This window comes from Monopterus albus, unplaced genomic scaffold (genome assembly GCF_001952655.1).
Source record: "Monopterus albus unplaced genomic scaffold, M_albus_1.0 scaffold113.1, whole genome shotgun sequence".
In the NCBI taxonomy this organism is placed as follows: Eukaryota; Metazoa; Chordata; class Actinopteri; order Synbranchiformes; family Synbranchidae; genus Monopterus; species Monopterus albus.
Genome location: NW_018127993.1, coordinates 48,295 through 68,013, shown reverse-complemented (window position 1 = coordinate 68,013; position 19,719 = coordinate 48,295). Strand labels below are relative to the sequence as shown.

Genomic DNA, 19,719 nt, shown 5'->3' with positions numbered 1-19,719 from the left:
ATATATATATCATATGGGGGAGAAAAAAATCAGCATTTTAAAGTCATGGTTTGTAATATGAATGCTAGTGGTACCTATTTATTTTTATTCAAGACAACTGAAGAATACTTTAAAGACATCAATTGCTTTAGGTCATATTATATTTCACACTTCAAAACATCTAATCATATTACATCAGTCTATTTGGCTTTTTTTTTTAATTGTTTACATTTTTAGAAATGTAGTTACTGCACATATACACATCACTGAATAGATATATTGCAGCAGCTCATTTGTAATTATATATATATATATTCCCTATGGGTATAGTATTAGTATACAAATATACTAATAAAACACACAAGGCTATGAAGTGTATTGTGCATTTTTAGTTAGCCCAGACTAAATTGCACAAGTGAAATGTGAACTGACAATACAAAATCACATTAACATAATACTCAGTTAATCATTAGCATACACACATTCATACATCACTTAATGAATTATTTTAAGTAGACTAAAACCTGTACACACGTAAAGCTTGTTTATCTCTCAGGAAACACATTTCACAAGAAACAGTAAATCTAAAACCTTTCCATTGCTCCACCAAAGCAGCAACTTTGAAAGTCTTTAGTCAGTACATACAGGGAATGTCACATCCAAGGACTCAAACACAATTCAGGAGTCTGCACATTTTTTGTTGCTGAAAACTAATTCAACAATGTGATAGCACTTATTTTCAAGTACCATTAATTAGGTCATGGTTTCCCCACATGAACTGTTCTGTGAATTCCATACACTAATGTCATAATTTGATACCAAGATATCACTCAGAACCTTTTCAGGTTTTGCAAATGTTAATCTTTAAAACTACAATTACAAACCTGTGCTATACAGTAAGCTCCTAAATTTCAGCAACAGGCATTTAGTAACTTAGATTTAAGTCCATTTGATTTTGTGCACCTACCTCAAACAAGGCAAAAAACAAAGCAAGATTATAAATATATCACATGGCTTCTTTTACAATAAGTGCGTGAAAAATGCATCTCCAGCTCCAGCTCCCTTTTAACTCAAAACGAAGCAGCCATCTTTGGTCAAGTCACAAAGAATAACCTGGTCTCTTCACCTTTGAGTTTAGAGGTCTAGCCTGAATCACAAATCTCAAAGGCTTATTATCTGTCACACTTAAAAGTAACAGCAATAAAAAGCAGTCATCATAGACAGAATGCTGGCTAAATCTGAGAAGCAAAGTAGCAAACCGCTGTCAATGTCTTCAGTGGGAACTGTTATTCTACAGTACCTCTGTGGCGTACAGACAATGCAATGAGTCTGTGGTACACTGAGCTCAGGAGGACGATAGCCCCGACCACCATACCACAGATGAGGCTGAAAGCCCAGCGGGGTCCCAGGATGGTATAAACATGGGAAACAAAGACAGGACCCAACGTTCGTGCCCCACTACCCGAGGCTGTCAGCCATCCCATGTACACACCCTGAAGAAAGCAACAGTAAATAGTCACATTACAGCTTCTCAAAAGATGCATATTGTTAATGTAGTCAATTTATTAAGATGCAAAATAAAACATTTTGAGAAACATTCATACACATTCAAAGTGGTTACAGCACCTTAATCATTTCTATTTTTAAACACTACACTTCCTACAGTCTTCTTACCTGAGGTTTGGTTCCCAGGATTTTGGAATACACAGTGTAGGACATCACGTTGCAGGCAGGGTAACCCACCCCAATCAAGATGTCAGATGAGATGTACTGGGCTAGGTGTATTGCAGGGGTATACTGGCACCAGGTCTGCTCATACGGACAACCGGTTGGCTCCAAAGATCTATTGGAGGCTATGGTGGCTTCAAACATCTGTCTGACCAATGAGTTATTTTTGAGGTCTGTATTTTGAAAAGACCAAGCAAAACATGTCAGTGTCAGACATGTATGTGACTCTCTCTTGTATTATTTCCATGAAAAAGAGCAATGAGAGTAATATTCTTGCTATAGCACAGTGTTGTGTAAAAAACCTCAGAAAAGATAAACTGTTTTATTTCCATGAAAAAGAGCAATGAGAGCTAGTTTGCAGTACTTACTCACTTCAACACAAGAAAAGGAAACAGTTTGTGCACTTAGAACAATCCATACCTGCCCACTGGATTTTGGGGTAATGGTTCCCCCAAGGAAGCAGAATAAAAAAGCCACAGAATATAATGGCCAAGCCTGCCAGCAACACAGGACGATCTCCAACCCTGGAAGGAAATAAATATTTTACATTCTATATTTTTATTTAATGCATACGTGCAGGAGGGTGGGTACCTTTGAGAGGCCACTTTTACAACCAGGAAAACAAAGATGGATTCAAATCCAATGCAGAAGATGAAGATCATCTAGAGAAGAAAGAGAGGAATAAAAGTTACCTACATGGCTTTCAGCAGAAAATATGTCAGTAAAGTACGCCACTATTTGTTCTGTACTTGTGGAACCTGTGGAGTTACCTAATTTTTTACATTCTGCATGATTTTTCATTAATGTTGGTTATACCAGTAGTGGGGGTGCTGAAGTGGTAGTTAGTGAAATCTATTTCAGATGCAAGTGCTTAAATGTGACTTTTTCATCGCTTTTTACACATTCTCAGTTTTGCATTTGTCTCCAGTAAATTATATTAAGAAAACCGAACATACCTTCTGATGTGTAGTTGATGGCTTGAATGAGTCTTCCATGGTCATTAACACGGTGCTCTCTGTGTCAGTGACAATCAAGACAGCCGTTCATTAATATCAGTGCTGAAATTAAGAGATAACCAACACAAGTGTAGCCTAACTATATTAATGGATTTTGGAGTAAACAGTAAGGTGATTTTAATTTGGTGCAAATACAGGGAGACACATTGTGTATTTGTGCAGGGGAAAGCCTCACTTCAGCACCCAAAGAACCAGCAGGATGTTGATGACTCCAAAAGCTGCAGCCAGTAAAGCAGGAGTAGTGTACATGTTGAGCTGCAGTTGTATGATTTTCACTGTGAAACCATGCTCACCAATGAATGACAGGCATGCCTGTAGAGCTGACAAATACAAAGATATGCAAATGGCCACAGCTTTTTGCTGGTTATTTTTCCAACATACACTTCTCTCACAGCACTGCTGTCTGCAGAACTAAATATAGTCATCTTTACCTGGTCCCAGGATGAAACCAAGGGCCTGACAGGCACTCATGTTTGCCATGGAACTGGTCCTCTCCTTCAGTGATGTAGCTCCAGCAACATAAGACCTCACCACGGCAACATTACCTGCCATGAAAAGGAGATGTCTGACTCTTGACTACATCAACATATATTAGAGCATAGACATGTGTACAGACTATGAACAAATCAAATAGCCCTAAAAGACAAGTACAATTATTCAGTTATAACTCAGCATTTCAAAAAATCACTCTCACAATTACCTGCTCCAAAGCCCACTAAGGCTCTGGACATGAGCGTGTGGAACTTGTTATTAGTTCTCGGCAGGTATGCATAAGCGTAGTAGATATTGGCTAACACGTTGATGGAGATGGAGCACACCAGTGGCTCCTTGCGTGGTCGGTAATTAGACCACAGGCCAAAAATGGGTGAGGCAACCATCTGACCGAGGCTGTAGGCTGCCACCACCCACCCCAGGAAGCTGGCATTGACACTATCATCAATCTATAATAAACACAGATGAAAAATAGCATGAGAAAGCAGGAGCATGTTCCTTAGAGGCTCCACTATTAAACTTAGTGTGACACTATGATGAGACTGCTATACAGTGCAAATCTATGAGACAGAGACCCATTATCGAACATGCTGTTGCATTTATCACATGACCAAAATGTGCCTAAGTATTTAGAATTGGTTAGCTACACAGTACTTCTGCTAAATACAAATGCAAGTATCTGAAACATTATTTGTAGCTCCTTTCATTTCTGTATTTTCTTCTTGCAGTTGAAAACAAAAACACAGTATTCTAATCTTATCAGTCAACAATCTTTTACCAAGAAAATGGTAAATCGTGCACACCTTTTGCAAATAGGGCCAAAGTGATGTGATCACAATAGTGAAACCTGAAAGGACACAAATAGCATTGTGTTAAGAATGATATTGTATAAGACACAAACCAGGCAAACACACAGATGCATCATATTTACTGTGGCAAAAAACTCAAAAGCTATGAGTCTTTCAGAGTACAGAAACGTCATACTAGATGTGTGAATTTTGTTTAGATATGGATTTGTATATATCTCTGACTGGATGGATATAACTGCTAATGCTCAGAAAAAAAGATGGAATATATATCAGTGACTCAGTGTGCCCCATGGCACATTCTCCCTGATCATTATTCACCATCTTACCATTGAGGAGATCCTTTGTGTACCCTTTGTGTTTCTGCAAATGGATTTTATCATTATATAAATATAAGTGTCAAAACCAGTGTATGTCATGGGTATCCTCACCTACACTGCTGAGAAACATGGTGAAGTACATGACTCGAATAGACCTCCACCGACTCTTGTAATCATCATCATCATGATGATCATCACTGTAAATAAGCATCACTGTAAATAAGCAAGGGACAAGACAGTACATGTGATCTGAGATCACTGATATTTACTGATAAACACGACTGACCAAAGTACTAGCAAATCAACATGACCCAAAACGTTTAACTCGTTATAATGCATGGTTCAAACCCAGGATTTACTGATATCAGCGTTTCCACAGCCTGATGATAAACAATGCACTTGTAAAGCTCCCTGTTCAGTGTTTAAAACAAACGAATTAATGGTAGCTGATGTGTCAAGTCAGTGCTATTGAACTCTGCACTCACCTGCTTGCATCGTCCCTGAGCAATGGAGTGGTATCGTCAGCGTCAACAACTTGAGCCATTATTAGTTAAAAGCAGCAAAATCACTTTGGAGATGTGAACCCGTGTTGCTAAGTCACCATTTAGCAAAATGTCACACAACAACACGGTCGACGCTAAATATTTGGTTAACGCTACCACTCTCCGAAAGGCTCTGGAAAGCTAGCCGTTGTGTTAGCTAACGTTAGCAACTCAAGCTCACATTGTTCCTTTTTATAAAGAATATTAGTGTAATTCCACACAAAAAGTTAGGTGGAGTAGTTTCCAAGCGAGGTCTATAAACGCCAGTACGTCACACAAAACTTTACAAAATTGGACTAATACCAGAGGGCGCTACACTATTAAATCAAACAAGGTTAAGCGGAGACTTCCGGTTCCATTTTTTCAAAATAATAGGCGGGTTGCATATAACGTCACGTTACTGTGTTGGAACCCTATCTGCTCATTATCTTACAAGATTTAATATGTCTGTTAATACATCGTGTGTTTTCTGTAATTCCTCAGAAGAAACTACTGTTCATTTGTTTTGGGATTGTCCATTTTGTTATGATTTATGGCAGAATATCTCTGTATTCATCACCTCCAAAATTCATTATTCCCTTGCTGTGAAATGGGAACATGTTTTATTTGGTCTATATGACAAGTGACAAGCTACATTTAATTAATTTTATTCTACTTGTGGCAAAATTTTATGCATGCAAATTCTCTGAATCTAAACCCTTCTTCCCTGCCCTGTCATACACTTTAATAAAGCAAAAAAAACAAAGTTACTGTGTTGGAACGTTGCTGAGTTCTGTTGAAAAATCGCTCCCCTTCGTAATATAAAAATCACGTCCCGCATATGCTATGATTTCCTCTTCATACATTTCTCCTAATATCGCTTGAAATAGCACAATACAGACTTTATTTCACCTCTTAATTCGGGTTTTCACTTCCTGTCCTCGTTTGAGTTACGCGCGCCATAATAGTCACGGGTGTGCAACCCTCCTATTGCTGCTTTGCTGTTTTTCTTCTTCTTCTTCTTCAGATTGGGGTTAGGTTATCTAATATCACATATCATTGTGTTACAATGCCACATTCTGACAAAAACCTCATGCTTTGTATGGCTTTCTGACTTACATTATGGTTTATGATTTATGATGAAATGGTCAATTCTTAGATCACTTATATTTGAACATTATATTGCAATGCTGCATATCACAAAGTATAAGGCTTCCTACATTATCCAGGCATTCATACTCATGTAAATCATGTTAACCCCTTGAACTAGCCGAATTTCTTATCGTTGATGCTAATGCTGCTAAAATCTCTCAATTCTTCTGAAGACTTGAACGCATTATGAACGTATCTGTAATTGTTTAATGTTGAACCAGTGTCTCGTGTGTTTGAAAATTGTGTTTACATTTTTGTTTGACATGTTTTTAGTATTTTATTTTAGAGTGTTTCTTTGATGCTGTTTGTTGTTGCTTTTATTTTCATTTCCTTGTTGTGTATTGTTTATTTTCCCTTCAGGTCTCTTCTGAAATGGAGATCCTAAACTCAAGAAAACTACCTTTACCATATATGCCAAATCTGACTCACGGTGTAAGTATATAGAGATTATTTCAAATGTTTATTAGAGCTGGCCCGCCAGTGTATATCGCATGCACCGCTAATACTGCAAATCCCAGAATGCTTTGCTAGTGCGGTGGCGCGTCAATCAAGACCCTCAAGCACCTTCTGGTGTCGTGCTAATTGCTCGATTAAATTAAAATATGGAACTACGCCTAGATTTGACTTAAAAAGGGGAATCAGACAAGGTTGTCCCATATCTCCTTACCTTTTTATACTGGCTACTCAACTCCTCGCTGACCATCTAAAATCCAACAATCTCAAAGGAATTACAGTTGAAGACAGAGAGATTATAATAAGTCATAATAAATTCATAGGAAAAACATGTTTCACCACTACAAGAAAGAAGAACAATCGAGCTATTCGGACCAATTTTCAACAGGATGTAGTGTCTATGCCATATATTATATCATACTGGAATATTTTGGTTCCGGACATTTGCTGGGATAAAGTATGGTTATTGCCTTTTAAATATATGATCAGTAATAAAATAAGAGAGGTCTCCTTTAAGTTAATTCACAGATTTTACCCATCTGCTCATTATCTTACAAGATTTAATATGTCTATTAATTAATTAATTAATACATCGTGTGTTTTCTGTAATTCCTCAGAAGAAACTACTGTTCATTTATTTTGGGATTGTCCATTTTGTTATGATTTATGGCAGAATGTCTCTGTATTCATCACCTCCAAAATTCACTATCCCCTTGCTGTGAAATGGGAACATGTTTTATTTGGTCTGTATAACAATAATAGAAAGGAAAGTGACAAGCTACATTTAATTAACTTTATTCTACTCATGGCAAAATTTTATATTCACAAATGCAAATTCTCTAAATCTAAACCCTTCTTCCCTGCCCTGTTATGCGAAATTAAAAATTATTTCTCCTCCATCCTGAAGAGCGAAAATAAAAAAGCTATCAAAATTTGTAATATATGTACTTCCCTGAATGTTTTTACTTAACTTGCCCCATTAAGTCACCCCCTGGTTGCTGTGCGACTCTATGGCATGGTTTCTTCTGGTCAGGTTGAATTGTGCGGAAAGATTTGTTATGCGAATAAACTAACTGTGAAATATACGCGACATGGATATAACCGAGGCTATCGACGACAGCTTGAGAAGAGAGGTTATTATTTCAAAGGGCGGTAAAACGCCTCCATGTTCCCCGCATGGTAAGACTTACTGCGAACAACCGTAGTAGCAAAACTCCAAACTGCCTAAGCAAACTTAGTATTTCAGAGTTGATTTACACAGTCTTGTAGACAATTTACACAATATTATTTATTACACAATACGGGTAAATAATGTCCTAATGAATTCGGCACACGGATAAAACACAAGATAGTTCGTATCGCAGTGAAAGTTGGAATTGAAACCGACCTTACACTACCAGCCATCAGGATGTTTTTGACGGTAGAAATAGCAGGAAGGAACCATAGGAATAACATCTGAGCCTAATATGAAGCCGAACTTTGCTTAAATGTTTACCACTTTCACGAAGTATTTACAGTAATATATAAAGATTGTCCATTATAATTTGACCGTGTTTTCGGTGGAGTTTGGCTCACATTTCAGTGTTGGCTAAATACAGAGGGTCATGTTTGCTGAATAACAATGCCAGACATGTTTTTCCAGGTCCAACACTGAGCACCAGAAAAAGGAGTGATGTTTGGACTCATTTTGTTGCATTTTCAAACACTGAAGCAAAATGCAACATATGCAATAAAATATTTTCCACTAAAGGAGGAAGCACTTCAAATTTGAGAAGACACCTTAAATCCTCACATCCTACTGTGCTGTTAGAACAAGTTAGAACAGAGGGTGAAGATGGTGGCTCTTCTAGAGCTGTTCTACCACCGGCGGTGTTCTACCAACAGCTGGTGCTTCAACTGCTTTGACCATCAGGCTGACCACATTTACAGAATTCAGTATGCCAGCAGCACCCAGCACCACACAACAGCAAACTATGACCAGTTTCGTGACAAGACCAGTGGATCCTCTAAGACAAAGCAAACTAGACGAGGCTCTGGTCAAAATGGTTGCTCGTGACTTTCAGCCATTTTCTATTGTGGAGGATAAGGGTTTAAGGAGTATTCAAATCTTCTGGACCCATCATACAGACTACCTAGCAGAAAAACACTGTCAAAAACTGTAATGCCTAGGCTGTATGACAAATTAAGAGCAGATATAATGGGCAAAATCAAGTGTGTCTCTGCTGTATGTCTCACAACAGACTGCTGGACTTCTGTGACTACCACAAGTTACCTGGCCGTGACTTGTCATTTCATAGAGAATTTTCAGATGACCTCCTATCTCCTGGACTGCTTTGTCTTGTCAGACAAACACACTGCTGCTCACCTGGCAATTTAGCTGACCAGGGTTACAAATGAGTGGGGTGTGGGTGACAAAATTGTTGCTTGTGTTACAGACAATGCCAGCAACATGGTTTCAGCCCTGAGAGACCACCTCCACTGGGACCACATACCTTGTTTTGCCCACATGCTGAACTTGATTGTCACAGCTGCACTGAAGGAGGTACAAGAAATGTTGCACAAAGTCAAGACTATAGTTGAATTCTTCCACAGAAGCACAGTTGCTTCTGACAGGCTCATAGCCACCCAGAGACAGATGGGTCAAGAACCACTGCATTTAAAACAGGATGTGGCCACAAGGTGGAATTCAACATTTTACATGTTGAAAAGATTTATTGACATCAAGGAGCTGATCATTTCCACCCTGGCACTCACTAAGGCACCTCTGCCAACCTTGTCGTCTGAGCATTGGGAAATAGCCAGAGAAACAATGGATATAATTAAACCATTTGAGGGGGTTACCAACAGTGGTGGGCCGTCAGGGCCAGCAAGGCCTTCTCTGCTGGCCTAAACACTATCAGAAGCACTGACCCACATTTACAACCTAAATTCTAATATTTGTTCCATGAAATTGGTTATTTTTAAGAGAAGCATGTGTATTATTAATTTATGATATAATTAATTGTATGCAAACAATTGTTCATTTTCATAGGTATGTGACTGCCTCCAAAGTCATTTTGATGACAAGAGGACTTCAGAGAATTGTTGCACGGAATCAAGTAAATCCCTCCAAATTTGAACCAGTTAAAAATCTAGTGGACACCCTGATGGCAGAAATGACTCGAAGATTTGGCAGAATGGAGCTTATTGAGAAGCTAGCTGATGCTACTTGCTTGGACCCAAGGTTCAAAAAGCAAGCATTTGTCAACCACCAGGCTGCAGAGGAAACAGTGAAGAGGATTACAGCAGCTGCAGCAGCTGTTAACCCAACTCATAGAGAAGAGGAGAATCCTCCAGATTCTAGTGTGACAGCCAATACAGGGGCCATGTTTTGGGAAGACTTTGATGAAAGGGTAGCAAGCTTGAGGCCTTCCGCTTCCACTTCACATACGTCCGATGCCATGATGGAGATGCAGTCGTACCTTGCGGAGCAACTCTTACCCCGTACATCAGACCCTCTGGTATGGTGGAAGAGATGTTCTCCTGTGTACAAAAGCCTTTCTCAGGTTATGAAGGCAAGACTTTGCATTGTGGCTACATCTGTGCCATCTGAAAGAATTTTTTCTAAGACTGGCCAGATTATCTCTGATAGAAGAAACAGGCTCAGCCCATCCAAGGTCCGTGAGCTTGTTTTCTTGAATGCAAACATGCCTTAAAGCAGGATTTTAAAAAATAGCCACAGTGTGTAACAAGCCTATTTATTTTTTAATATAATTATTTAAAAAGCCCAACTTGTTGTGTAATATTGTTTTTAGACTTTATAATATGTTTTAATATGGATATGGTTATTAGGCTCTGTGGCTGTATAGTGTCATTTATTTTTATTTTAAATTTATTTGATTCATTTTTTTTATTTTTTGTTTTGTATTGTAATAATCCAAGAGTGTGTGCAGTGTTCTAAAAAGCTATACTTCAAAGGTGTATGTTACACAGACTTTAAAACTTAAACTGGTAATGGCTATTAGGCTCTGTGGTTTTACAGTTTGCTTGAGTTTTCATTTATTTTATTTTAATTTATTTTGAGATAGTTATTTCCTTTGCTATAAAATTTTTATAAATAAAAATAAACAATAAGCAACCATTCAAGAGTCAATCTCTTATTAAATAAGTACATATAGATTAAAACAACACTCAGATTTATGCATGGATTTATACATTTCTATTTTCTACACTGAAGGGTTATCCGATGTTTATTCAGATGTTTATTTTTGTTAATAAAAAAAATAAATAAAAGTATGTAAGTAAGAAAGAAAGATTTTCCCCTGATGAAGTTTAAAGCATTAACCAACTCTTTATTAAAACATTAAGTGTTTTGGAAAAGAACCATATTGACAGATATTCACAAAACTATAGTCTGTAGGAAACGAGCTAATTTATGATAAAAAAATAAATGCATCATGTAACAGTAAGAGTAATAAAAAACTAAGAACGGTTGAAAATTAACTAATCTCTATATCCAACAAAGCGGTAATGTCACGTTACAAAAAACGAATGACTCGAAGGGTGAACTAATCGTATGCGATGTTGTAGTGATGGGTAGATGAGGCGTCATGAAGCGTTTCGACACATTGCCAAACTGTATCGATACTGTATTGATACTGTGTCACTGAATACTGACACCTGCTGGACCTTAAAAATCCCTACAGGCAACCTAGTTGACAGACTCAACTGACGCTGATTTGATGACCTAGTATATACAATAATATAATTTAAGTCATTGTATTTTATATTGTATTTCATATCTTCATTTAAATTTAAAATTTCCTTGATATTTTGAAGATGATCTGTTCATTAATGTAAAGGACAGACCTGTTTGTCTTGTGTGCGGAGCCAAAGTGGCTGTAACGAAAGAATACATAATAAGAAAACACTATGAAATGAAACCAAGACAAGTACATGGACCTGGACATGAAGCAGAAGCTCCAGAAGGTGGAGGAGATGAAAATAAGTCTGGTTTCATGGCAGAAAATGTTCACAAAACAATAAGAAACGAATGGCACTGATGGGTTTTTTACTTGAAATTTGATTTCTCGTGTGTTTATAATATTAAGCTTTGCTTGTTCCAAATTCAATGTTTAAGCAACTTGTTTGTTTCCATATGAAAAAGTTTAGAATTATATATCTGGAGAGAAGGAAAAACATGCTCAATTTTATTCAATATTTCAATAAATATAGAGTCTGGCCCGCAACTTTGTCCCACTTTTTAATTTTGGCCCACTGTGTATTTGTTTGACACCCCTGACCTACACCTATCTGACTAAAACATGAACTATCTTATACCGACACGAGATGGTGCTGGAAGCAAAAGCAAAAGTGAAAGTGAATTGGGGCTATATCTAAAAAGAACACTTTCGAAAGCGGAGCGGGCTGTTCATTTTCCCAAGAAAAGGAAATTACACGAAAAATCCTGACTTTAAATCTTTGGTATCTAGTACGGAATTACATAATATCTGTCTTTAAGAGTTGTACCTCGGTTACGTGAAGGATATTTCACCTTGGAACACTATGACGGGTAGGCCTAGTGTTTACGATCAATCCATTTCTAAATAGGCTGTTAGCCTAATATTCTTGCTGTTATTGGAGCTATATTGATATTAGACTGATCGTAGGTTTGCAGGACACTAGGTCAGATTCCTGATGGCTGGTTTAACGAATACCCTCTATTTTCAGGTCTACAACTGATACACATGTGCCTTGCGACGGTTCTCTGTGCATCTTTGTCCGGTGCTGCACCTGGTAAGCGGCCCACCTGTCTTCTCCGAAACCGTGTCTACACCACAAATACAGCGTGCAGCTTGCCTATATAGGAGGCCACAAAAGCATACTCTAAAAGGGAAAACCAAATGGTGCAGTGAGGGACAATGTATGCAACCTACCATAAAACTAATGAAACAACACGTTAAAAAGACCTGCACGCTCGGTGAGATTGATGGAACAGATGGTAGATCGTATTTAAACTGAATCGACTTGACGTATTTCTCTATTTTGGCGGAGGTTTGGTTAGAACTAGTGAGCTTTCATTGTTTTGATAGATTCTGACGAGCGTTTTACGCGCGTAGCTCCGAAAAATAGACTTAAAGCCGCACCTGAAACGCTTGTGGTGAGCACATGGCTTCATGAGCACATGGCTTAAGCTCACATCTTCACTGTTTGTGACTTTATCTTACCACTTGACTATAATTTGTAGCCTTTTTATGTCCGTGATCATTTGTTATTCAATTATGTTATTGCAGCCAATCCTGTGCATGACTGGCATGATGTCGTAGTTCACTCAGACGAGCGTCTGTGTAGCCAACACAGGATGTCTTAGCTGCTGCTGCAATGTCAGGTCTCAGTCCATTCAGAAAGCAGTTGCTAAGATGTGTTTCAGTTCTGTGAGTTCTGTGAGGACGGAGGCATCATAGCGGACCTCTGTCAAAGTGGGTGGGGCGTATGGTGGGGGTTTCACGTCAGGTCTGTCCTGAAGTTGGTGCGTGACAGACGGTCCGGGCTGTGGTGGTGGTGGTCCAGCTTCAGGGCCATAGGCTGCGGACACAGAGAACTGGGCGACAGATCACTGTTTTCTCCCTTAATGGCAAGACATTCTTTAGGCTTTCCTGATTTGGACATTTCCTTAAACATTCTCTTTCTTTCCCTCCTTTCTGCTTCATATGTTCAAACACATTCTATGACTTTCTACATCTTTAAGTTCTTTCGGTGATATTTTCTTTTTCTTATATAACGCCTCCTACTTTCCCTTTAGTTTCTTTTCAAGTTCCTCAATCTTTTTTACACTTAAAACCCCGTGGGGAAAAAACAAATATGGCCACACTTTGGACACTTTTGTCACCATACTTTCCCCTCATCATGTCAATAACTGAACTCTCCAGAGGATCCTCCTTACTTGTCTTGTTTCCCATTGTCCTAGATGAGAGTTGTGCACAACTATAATCACCAGTACAAAACGGACGTCTCTGTTAGGGTTCAGTCACTTATACCTTTTTTTGTGACCAGAACAGGACCTCAGTGTCCTCGCCTTAAACTCCAGATTTGAGGACACCTACCTCAGTATCACGTTTAAGTGACACCTACACTCAGTACTTTTATATAAGTACCTACCTCAGTATTCCCTCAGGAATACCTACCCCAGTATTCAAAAGAATTCATACATCACAAGACGAGGGATCGCCAGTTATTTACACAATAATGGAATAGCTTTCCCAGATTTACTAATTCAACATTCTTCCCAATGTATGTGAACAATTTGTTTAACACTGATTTACTAATTCAACATTCTTCTCAATGTATGTGAACAATTTGTTTAACACTCACCACAGAGAACAATTTCTTTCCAAACGCTGGATACTTGGATCCCGTCAGTGATGATCCAGGGCGAAACATATGTACCTATCTAATATCATTTTTGTTGTTTCTTACAGTTATAGACAGTGTCGTGGTTATGGTCAAGAACACTGTCAGAGCGCACCATGGCCAGACAGTCACTTTACCATGCTGGCTCCAGCCACCACAGAGTGCAGAGGCTCTGGAGGTACGCTGGTATCGTAATGATGACTTTGATACCTCGATCCTATCTTATCGGGCAAAAACATTTGAAACACCCCAGGAAACTTCCTACGTGGGCCGAGCCTCATTTGGCTTAAAGGATGCTGCATCTGGTGGGCTGAAGGAAGGTGATGTGAGCCTGAAGCTGGTGAATGTCACACTTCAGGATGATGGAGCTTACACTTGTTATGTCAGCAGTGACAAGGGTTATGACAAAGGAAAAGTCGGTCTCAGTGTGACAGGTGAGTGTCATGAAACTGAAATTAAAAGTTGGTTTTAAAAAATGTATGTCTTTACACTTTTTCTTCTGATCCTCTTCCTAGCAACGGGGACCTCCCCTTTCATGTCAGTAGTGTGGAAACAAAATGACTTGGTGAATTTGAGCTGTGAATCTGATGGCTGGTATCCAAGGCCTCAGCTGCGCTGGTCAGAGCAGAAACAGAATCTGAGCCCAAAGAGTCTTGAGTACAGGGAAGATTCTTCTGGTCTTGCGTCAGTGCACAGCTGGCTTCTGGTCTCCAGGTTCTCTGAGGTTTCCTGCTCAGTAGGTCTCTCTGATGGAGAGGCAAAGGAGGCAAGAGTGCGGCTGGAAATCCCTGTTCAACCTGCTAAACAGGGTAACGAGAATCACTGTCATGTGTGCAACAGTTGCATTTTCTTTATTCATTTTACATTTTGAATAAAAATTCAAGAATTCTTCTTTTGTTGTTTAGAGTCTCACTCCTTGGGGTCTGGGGCTGGATGGGTGGCCTTCGCGCTTCTCCTCATCACCACTTTAGTTTTACTTGGAGTGCTCTACTTCAAAAGGAAAGGTAAATATATTTTTATTTGCTGCCACACAGTAAAAAAAAAACTGATCTCCAAAAGTAAAAAGACTAGTTGTGTCTGCTTATGATTATCCTTATGATTAGATTAGTTGATTAATCCTTTGGTGCATCCCAATTAAAATGTAGTCAGTGGGCTATTATGAGACAATGGCCTGCAGAAAATGCTCACCATGGAGAAGCTGGAATTAGGGAATGTTTTGTATATTTGCTCAGAAAAGTACCACATTCTAAACACAGGTGAAAGTTAATTTTTGTCAATTTTCAGCTCTATTTGCCAGCTCTAAGAAGGAAGAATCCACTGAGGGTAAGAAACACCAGAGTCACAGAAAGCGCAGTATCTTATGATTTTACAGTATGTGTAATAAAAAACTAAATTCATGGGTTAACATTTTTTATTTCCAGAGAACTGCAGTCTTTTACCCAAAAGTAAGAAGTAACTTGATCTTTCATCATTCATAAATTCTAAGCAGGACACTATCTAGCCATTGCAACACAAAAGAATTTTGTTGTATTGAATTTAAATAAAAGTATTGTCTTTGGTTGCTGGAGAGTGGTGTAGAATTCATGTTGACCAGACTTGTTCTATGTTACAGATGAGTCGGAAGCTCTTGCAGAAGCTAACAACCATTACGGTATTCTACTCGCTATACCTCACTGCTCTCACTCTGTCCTGACCTTTTCTACATTTATTCTAATTTCAATTTCTATTTTCAACAGAAAATGTTACACTTGACCAGGTGAAGAGCGAATATCTCACAATCAAGGACGGTAAACTGAGAGATACCATTGTTCAGTTTCCTGACGGACCTAAAGTTACTTGTCTCACAGCTGTCAGAGGAAGACCTGGCTTCTCTTCTGGAAAACACTACTGGGAGGTTTCTTTGGGTAATGCAAAATTAGGCCTCAAACAGTCCTGGTGGGTAGGGGTTACAAGTGCAACTGTCCTTCCTTGGGAGAATGGTGTTTCCCCAAGCTCATCTAATGGTTTCTGGTTCCTGTCCTCATCCCCTGCCAGAGCGGAGAGCTTGCAGTTTAACACAGAACCAGAAGTGTTACTGCCTGTCCGTTCAAGACCGCAGACAGTTGGTGTGTATTTGAATTATGACAGCAGAGAGCTTTCTTTTTATAATGTGGATGATAAAAAACTTATTGGATCTTTAAAAGCTGATTTCTCGGGGGAAGTCTTTCCTCTTTTCAATCCTGGTAGAGGTGACAAAGCCCCTATGGAGATATTACAGAGAACAGCACCAGATGAGTGCGATGACACAGGGAACTATGCACAATCAACACCACAAGAGGCTGAATCTTAATATCAGTAACAATGTTTCATGTTTTAGCAGTGCACCTCTATTCAGTGCCCAAGGTAAACAGGATAGAAAAATATACTTTTAACAATCTTTGTTTGTACTTCAACAAGCCACAGCTGTTGCAAGACTGAAACATTTGTAACTAGACCTACATTGTGTTCAAGCTGAAATGCGGATAATTATACAAACTCCGGCTCCATTCCAGTCTATCCCACAGGGATCAATTTTGACACTGTAGCCTCTGGTGCTGTTAGGTAAATATATCATTAAACATATTTTCACAGTGTGGGCAATATGCACACAGTTTATTATTGGTTAGAGAGGAAGGTTGATAGCACTCTCTAATTAGTGCAGTCCAGCAGCCAGTTGGCTTAGTTTAACACAGATATCTAGCTCGGCCAGCCTTGTACTTGTACTATATACGCTTTGTCAAGTATGCTTTGCTTTGAATACTGACACTGAAGGGTACTGCATGTAGACTGTTGAATACTGGCAGTAGTGGTGGAAAGTAACTAAGTACATTTACTCAAGTACTGTATTTAAATGCAATTTTGAGGTATTAGTACTTTGAGTATTTTCATTTTCTGCTACTTCATACTTCACTAGATTTCAGAGAAAAATATTGTGTTGTACTCACTATATTTATTTAATAACATTTTTTACTAGTTACTTTATAGAATGAGTTTTATAAAGCAAAATACAGTATAATCATAAGATTTATTGATCCTTGGTGTAAAATTCACAAGATACAAGGCCATGGGTTAGCATTCAAACATATAAGCTTACAACTTCACAAATTGGAGACAAACTCCAGTCTGTTGTGGGAAAGGCAGCTACTTGTTGGTCTCATCTATCCATCCATCAGAATTCCCTTTTCTAAGGAATAGATTTTCTCTCTTTACATATATGCACATGTGATGCAGAACGGGCTCTGTTTAACATACAGGGTGACAGTTTTCTTGTCTAGCTCTCAGCAAGACAACAAATAAGCCTATTTCCCAAACTGCTTTTCAGCTGGACATTCTTATAACCTAGTGGTTAAGACACATTGTGTACTACGACTGCATTGTCCCTGGTTCCACACAGGGTTCTTTATCGTTAGTTGCACTGCTGTCCCTCCCCATTTCCTGTGTGCTGCATCTTTCACGCCGTGTTGAGGGTCAGTGCAGTTCTCCTGTGTTTAGTGAATAGCATCTCGGTATGGCTTATAAGACTTTTCATCTTGTTGCTTTAACCTAGTTTTTCAGCTTTTCTTTTTATAAAGCAAGGTGTTTTTGTTGTGCCCACTGTTTGTAAGATTAACTGACTATCATTTATAGATGGAACCATTTTTATCTATGCTTCTGTGCTGATTTACACTATAATTGTAAAACACTGCACTACACACTACACTTAAGTGTAAAACACTAAAATAATGTGAGATAACTGAAGGTTGTGGTACAGTACTGAGTCACAGGTTTTATTGTCCGGTCTCTTCATATAGCTCAAAAACTGCCTTTTTGTAAACCAACCAACTCTGGCAGCACATGTAGATTGTGAATGAATCCATTGTATACTGCTTTGTCAATGATTATGAGTATTAGCTTTTAGAATAAACTCAATCAATCTGATATCCTGTTTGTCATTTCTATTTCCTCAGCTGTTCAGTGTAAAACTCACTTCACAATCCAGTTAAGAAAACACAGCAAAATGTCATACACTTTAATAAGTACAGGTAGTATTTACAGTATGTACACCATAGCACAATACTAACTTTGTAATCACTACTGTATAGATTTCATAGATTAGGAAATATTTACATTGTGAATAAGACCATAAGTTGATTCTGAAATAAACTTAGTTCAAAAATCATGATACGCAATATATTCAAGAAGGCGTGCCTTGATACTTACAAGTCTGATGATGATCATGGTATCAGAGGTATGCAAGAACCACTTCACAGGTTACCATAGTGAACGACTGAAGAATACTTTTTTCTACACTCATCAGCTGGGTTGCCATGGGTTGGGGGGTGTGATGCCAGTTATGAAACACAAACTATACAAGTTCATGTGCATTTCAGTCCTGAAGATACAGAGTCTCTCTGTGGGGTTTCTAAAGATCAGAGCCATTGGTTTCTTCCTACAAAGCTTTACATATTCACATTTGGTCATCAGCCTTCAGCGGACGTGAATGCTACACCAAGGACTTTTTGAGGGAGCACGTCCTGGTGTCTAACAATCTAAAGCGCATACCGTGCCTCATCAGAGACCATGGATGCATGTCACTTTCTCTTTAGTCCCAGTTCCCTCCCACCGTCAACTATCTAATAGAGTAAAAATAACTTTTAAAAAGCATTCACCGTGTCTGTACTCAAATTCACACTTCTAAGTACAGCTGCTTAAAAACATATCTCGAAAATAGAGAACGGGCATCTCCAACACTGAGTACGGACGATCCTTAACTTAAACGATCCTTAACTTAAACGACCCTTCTGTTGTCTTGGTTTAGTCACGTTTATTACACTACTCCCTTATGACCAGATGATGAAACTGGAAATGCTCTTAACTTCAGGTACAGCACCCATGAAAGAAAAGAGAAGCTGCGCTCCACCACGACCAACAGATTTTCTCACTGGTGGTTGCTGGTGGTTTATACATTATGATACGTGTCCTCTGCCATGCTTTTGTTTGCTCTAGCAGACCGCAGCGGCACTTTCCCTCCTGCCCTGCTTTTTCAGCAGCTGGATACGATTGTGGACATAAAACTTGATTGCCCTCCAGTCTCGCTGGTTGCTCACTAGCAGAGGGCAGAGTTCGAGGCAGCGCTCACAGTCTGCCTTCGCAGGGACGCGCAACTCCATGAGGTTTCTCTTCAGGTGAGTCTCCACTGCTACACGCTCCGCCTCTGACCAGGGGCGCTTCAACACACCACGCTTCCCTGTGAGATATTGGGGGAGGTAAGTGTAAATGAATGGAAGTGGATGTGACGGAGGCTTGTTACTGACTAACAGTTACCTGATTTGGGTGGAATGCTCCTCCTCTTATGGGCATTGGCTATCGGTGGGCTGACTGGAGGAGGATTGGGTGCCCTCTTCTTCCGTGGTGGTCTGCCTGGTCCTTTCTTCTTCACCATCACCTCAGCCTTCTCCTTAACGTCCTCCTCCTCTTCTGCCTCAGAGTCTTCTGAAAAGGAGTCTGCTGAGTTTCCAGACATCACTGCAGGACAGGCATTGAACACAAGGTTGTTAACTTAAATCAAATACTAACACAGCTCAACACTTTTTTGTGAAGTCTGTTGTTTGTTAAGGATCAACTGCAGCAGATACCTATTAACCTCCTAAACCAACAGACTCTCTGGCAGATTCCACTATAATGATGTTAGGCTGCCCCTTTATGGCAGCTTTGATAAAAAACCCAGCAAAATGCTGCCCCAGTGTTCTTTTATACCAGCATCCTGTATTAGAAGTGCGACCTTTAACCTGACGTCCAGCATGACCAATAACTCACAGCAGAAATACAAAGCATACCAGTAATGTTACTGATTTCAATAAAATAA

The 19,719-nt window shown here is 39.1% G+C and overlaps 3 protein-coding genes across 5 annotated transcripts in view; 1 reads left to right on the top strand and 2 right to left on the bottom strand.

Annotated features, from left to right (window-relative positions):
• Positions 1 to 334: 334 nt before the first annotated feature.
• mfsd8 (major facilitator superfamily domain containing 8) lies at positions 335 to 5,230 on the bottom strand. Its single transcript, XM_020611419.1, has 12 exons — positions 4,827 to 5,230; positions 4,453 to 4,538; positions 4,019 to 4,062; positions 3,424 to 3,664; positions 3,155 to 3,268; positions 2,899 to 3,043; positions 2,664 to 2,722; positions 2,524 to 2,537; positions 2,299 to 2,369; positions 2,128 to 2,231; positions 1,654 to 1,880; positions 335 to 1,472 (listed from the first exon to the last, which is right to left on the bottom strand). Exons 1-12 carry the CDS (start codon positions 4,883 to 4,885, stop codon positions 1,266 to 1,268), a joined length of 1,371 nt encoding a protein of 456 aa, XP_020467075.1. The 5' UTR covers positions 4,886 to 5,230; the 3' UTR covers positions 335 to 1,265.
• A 6,553-nt stretch (positions 5,231 to 11,783) lies between these two features.
• LOC109966557 (butyrophilin subfamily 1 member A1-like) lies at positions 11,784 to 16,753 on the top strand. Of its 2 annotated transcripts, XM_020611468.1 has the most exons (9): positions 11,784 to 12,018; positions 12,177 to 12,242; positions 13,925 to 14,290; positions 14,372 to 14,665; positions 14,762 to 14,860; positions 15,141 to 15,179; positions 15,278 to 15,301; positions 15,469 to 15,507; positions 15,593 to 16,753. In XM_020611468.1, the coding sequence occupies exons 1-9, from the start codon at positions 12,012 to 12,014 to the stop codon at positions 16,183 to 16,185; spliced, it is 1,527 nt and encodes a 508-aa protein (XP_020467124.1). In that variant the 5' UTR covers positions 11,784 to 12,011; the 3' UTR covers positions 16,186 to 16,753. The 2 variants fall into 2 exon arrangements, with proteins under 2 accessions (XP_020467124.1, XP_020467125.1); XM_020611469.1 differs by lacking the exons at positions 11,784 to 12,018; positions 12,177 to 12,242 and adding an exon at positions 12,249 to 12,426.
• A 1,116-nt stretch (positions 16,754 to 17,869) lies between these two features.
• Positions 17,870 to 19,719, bottom strand: part of LOC109966537 (uncharacterized) — a 7,818-nt gene continuing 5,968 nt past the window's right edge. For both annotated transcript variants that reach the window (XM_020611438.1, XM_020611439.1), the window contains exons 7-8: positions 19,179 to 19,379; positions 17,870 to 19,101 (exon numbers count right to left, since the gene is read on the bottom strand). In XM_020611438.1, the coding sequence (XP_020467094.1) occupies positions 18,857 to 19,101; positions 19,179 to 19,379 (446 nt within the window). In that variant the 3' untranslated portion in view covers positions 17,870 to 18,856. The remainder of the gene's footprint in view (positions 19,102 to 19,178; positions 19,380 to 19,719) is intronic.

Coding starts and splice junctions, on each gene's coding strand:
- LOC109966557 (XM_020611468.1), top strand. Junction 14,666..14,761: donor TGTTCAACCTGCTAAACAGG/GTAACGAGAATC, acceptor TTTGTTGTTTAG/AGTCTCACTCCTTGGGGTCT. Junction 14,861..15,140: donor GCTCTACTTCAAAAGGAAAG/GTAAATATATTT, acceptor GTCAATTTTCAG/CTCTATTTGCCAGCTCTAAG.
- mfsd8 (XM_020611419.1), bottom strand. CDS start 4,885: ATGGCTCAAGTTGTTGACGCTGACGATACCACTCCATTGCTCAGGGAC. Junction 2,232..2,298: donor GTAAAAGTGGCCTCTCAAAG/GTACCCACCCTC, acceptor ATTTCCTTCCAG/GGTTGGAGATCGTCCTGTGT. Junction 1,473..1,653: donor TCCTGGGAACCAAACCTCAG/GTAAGAAGACTG, acceptor TGCTTTCTTCAG/GGTGTGTACATGGGATGGCT.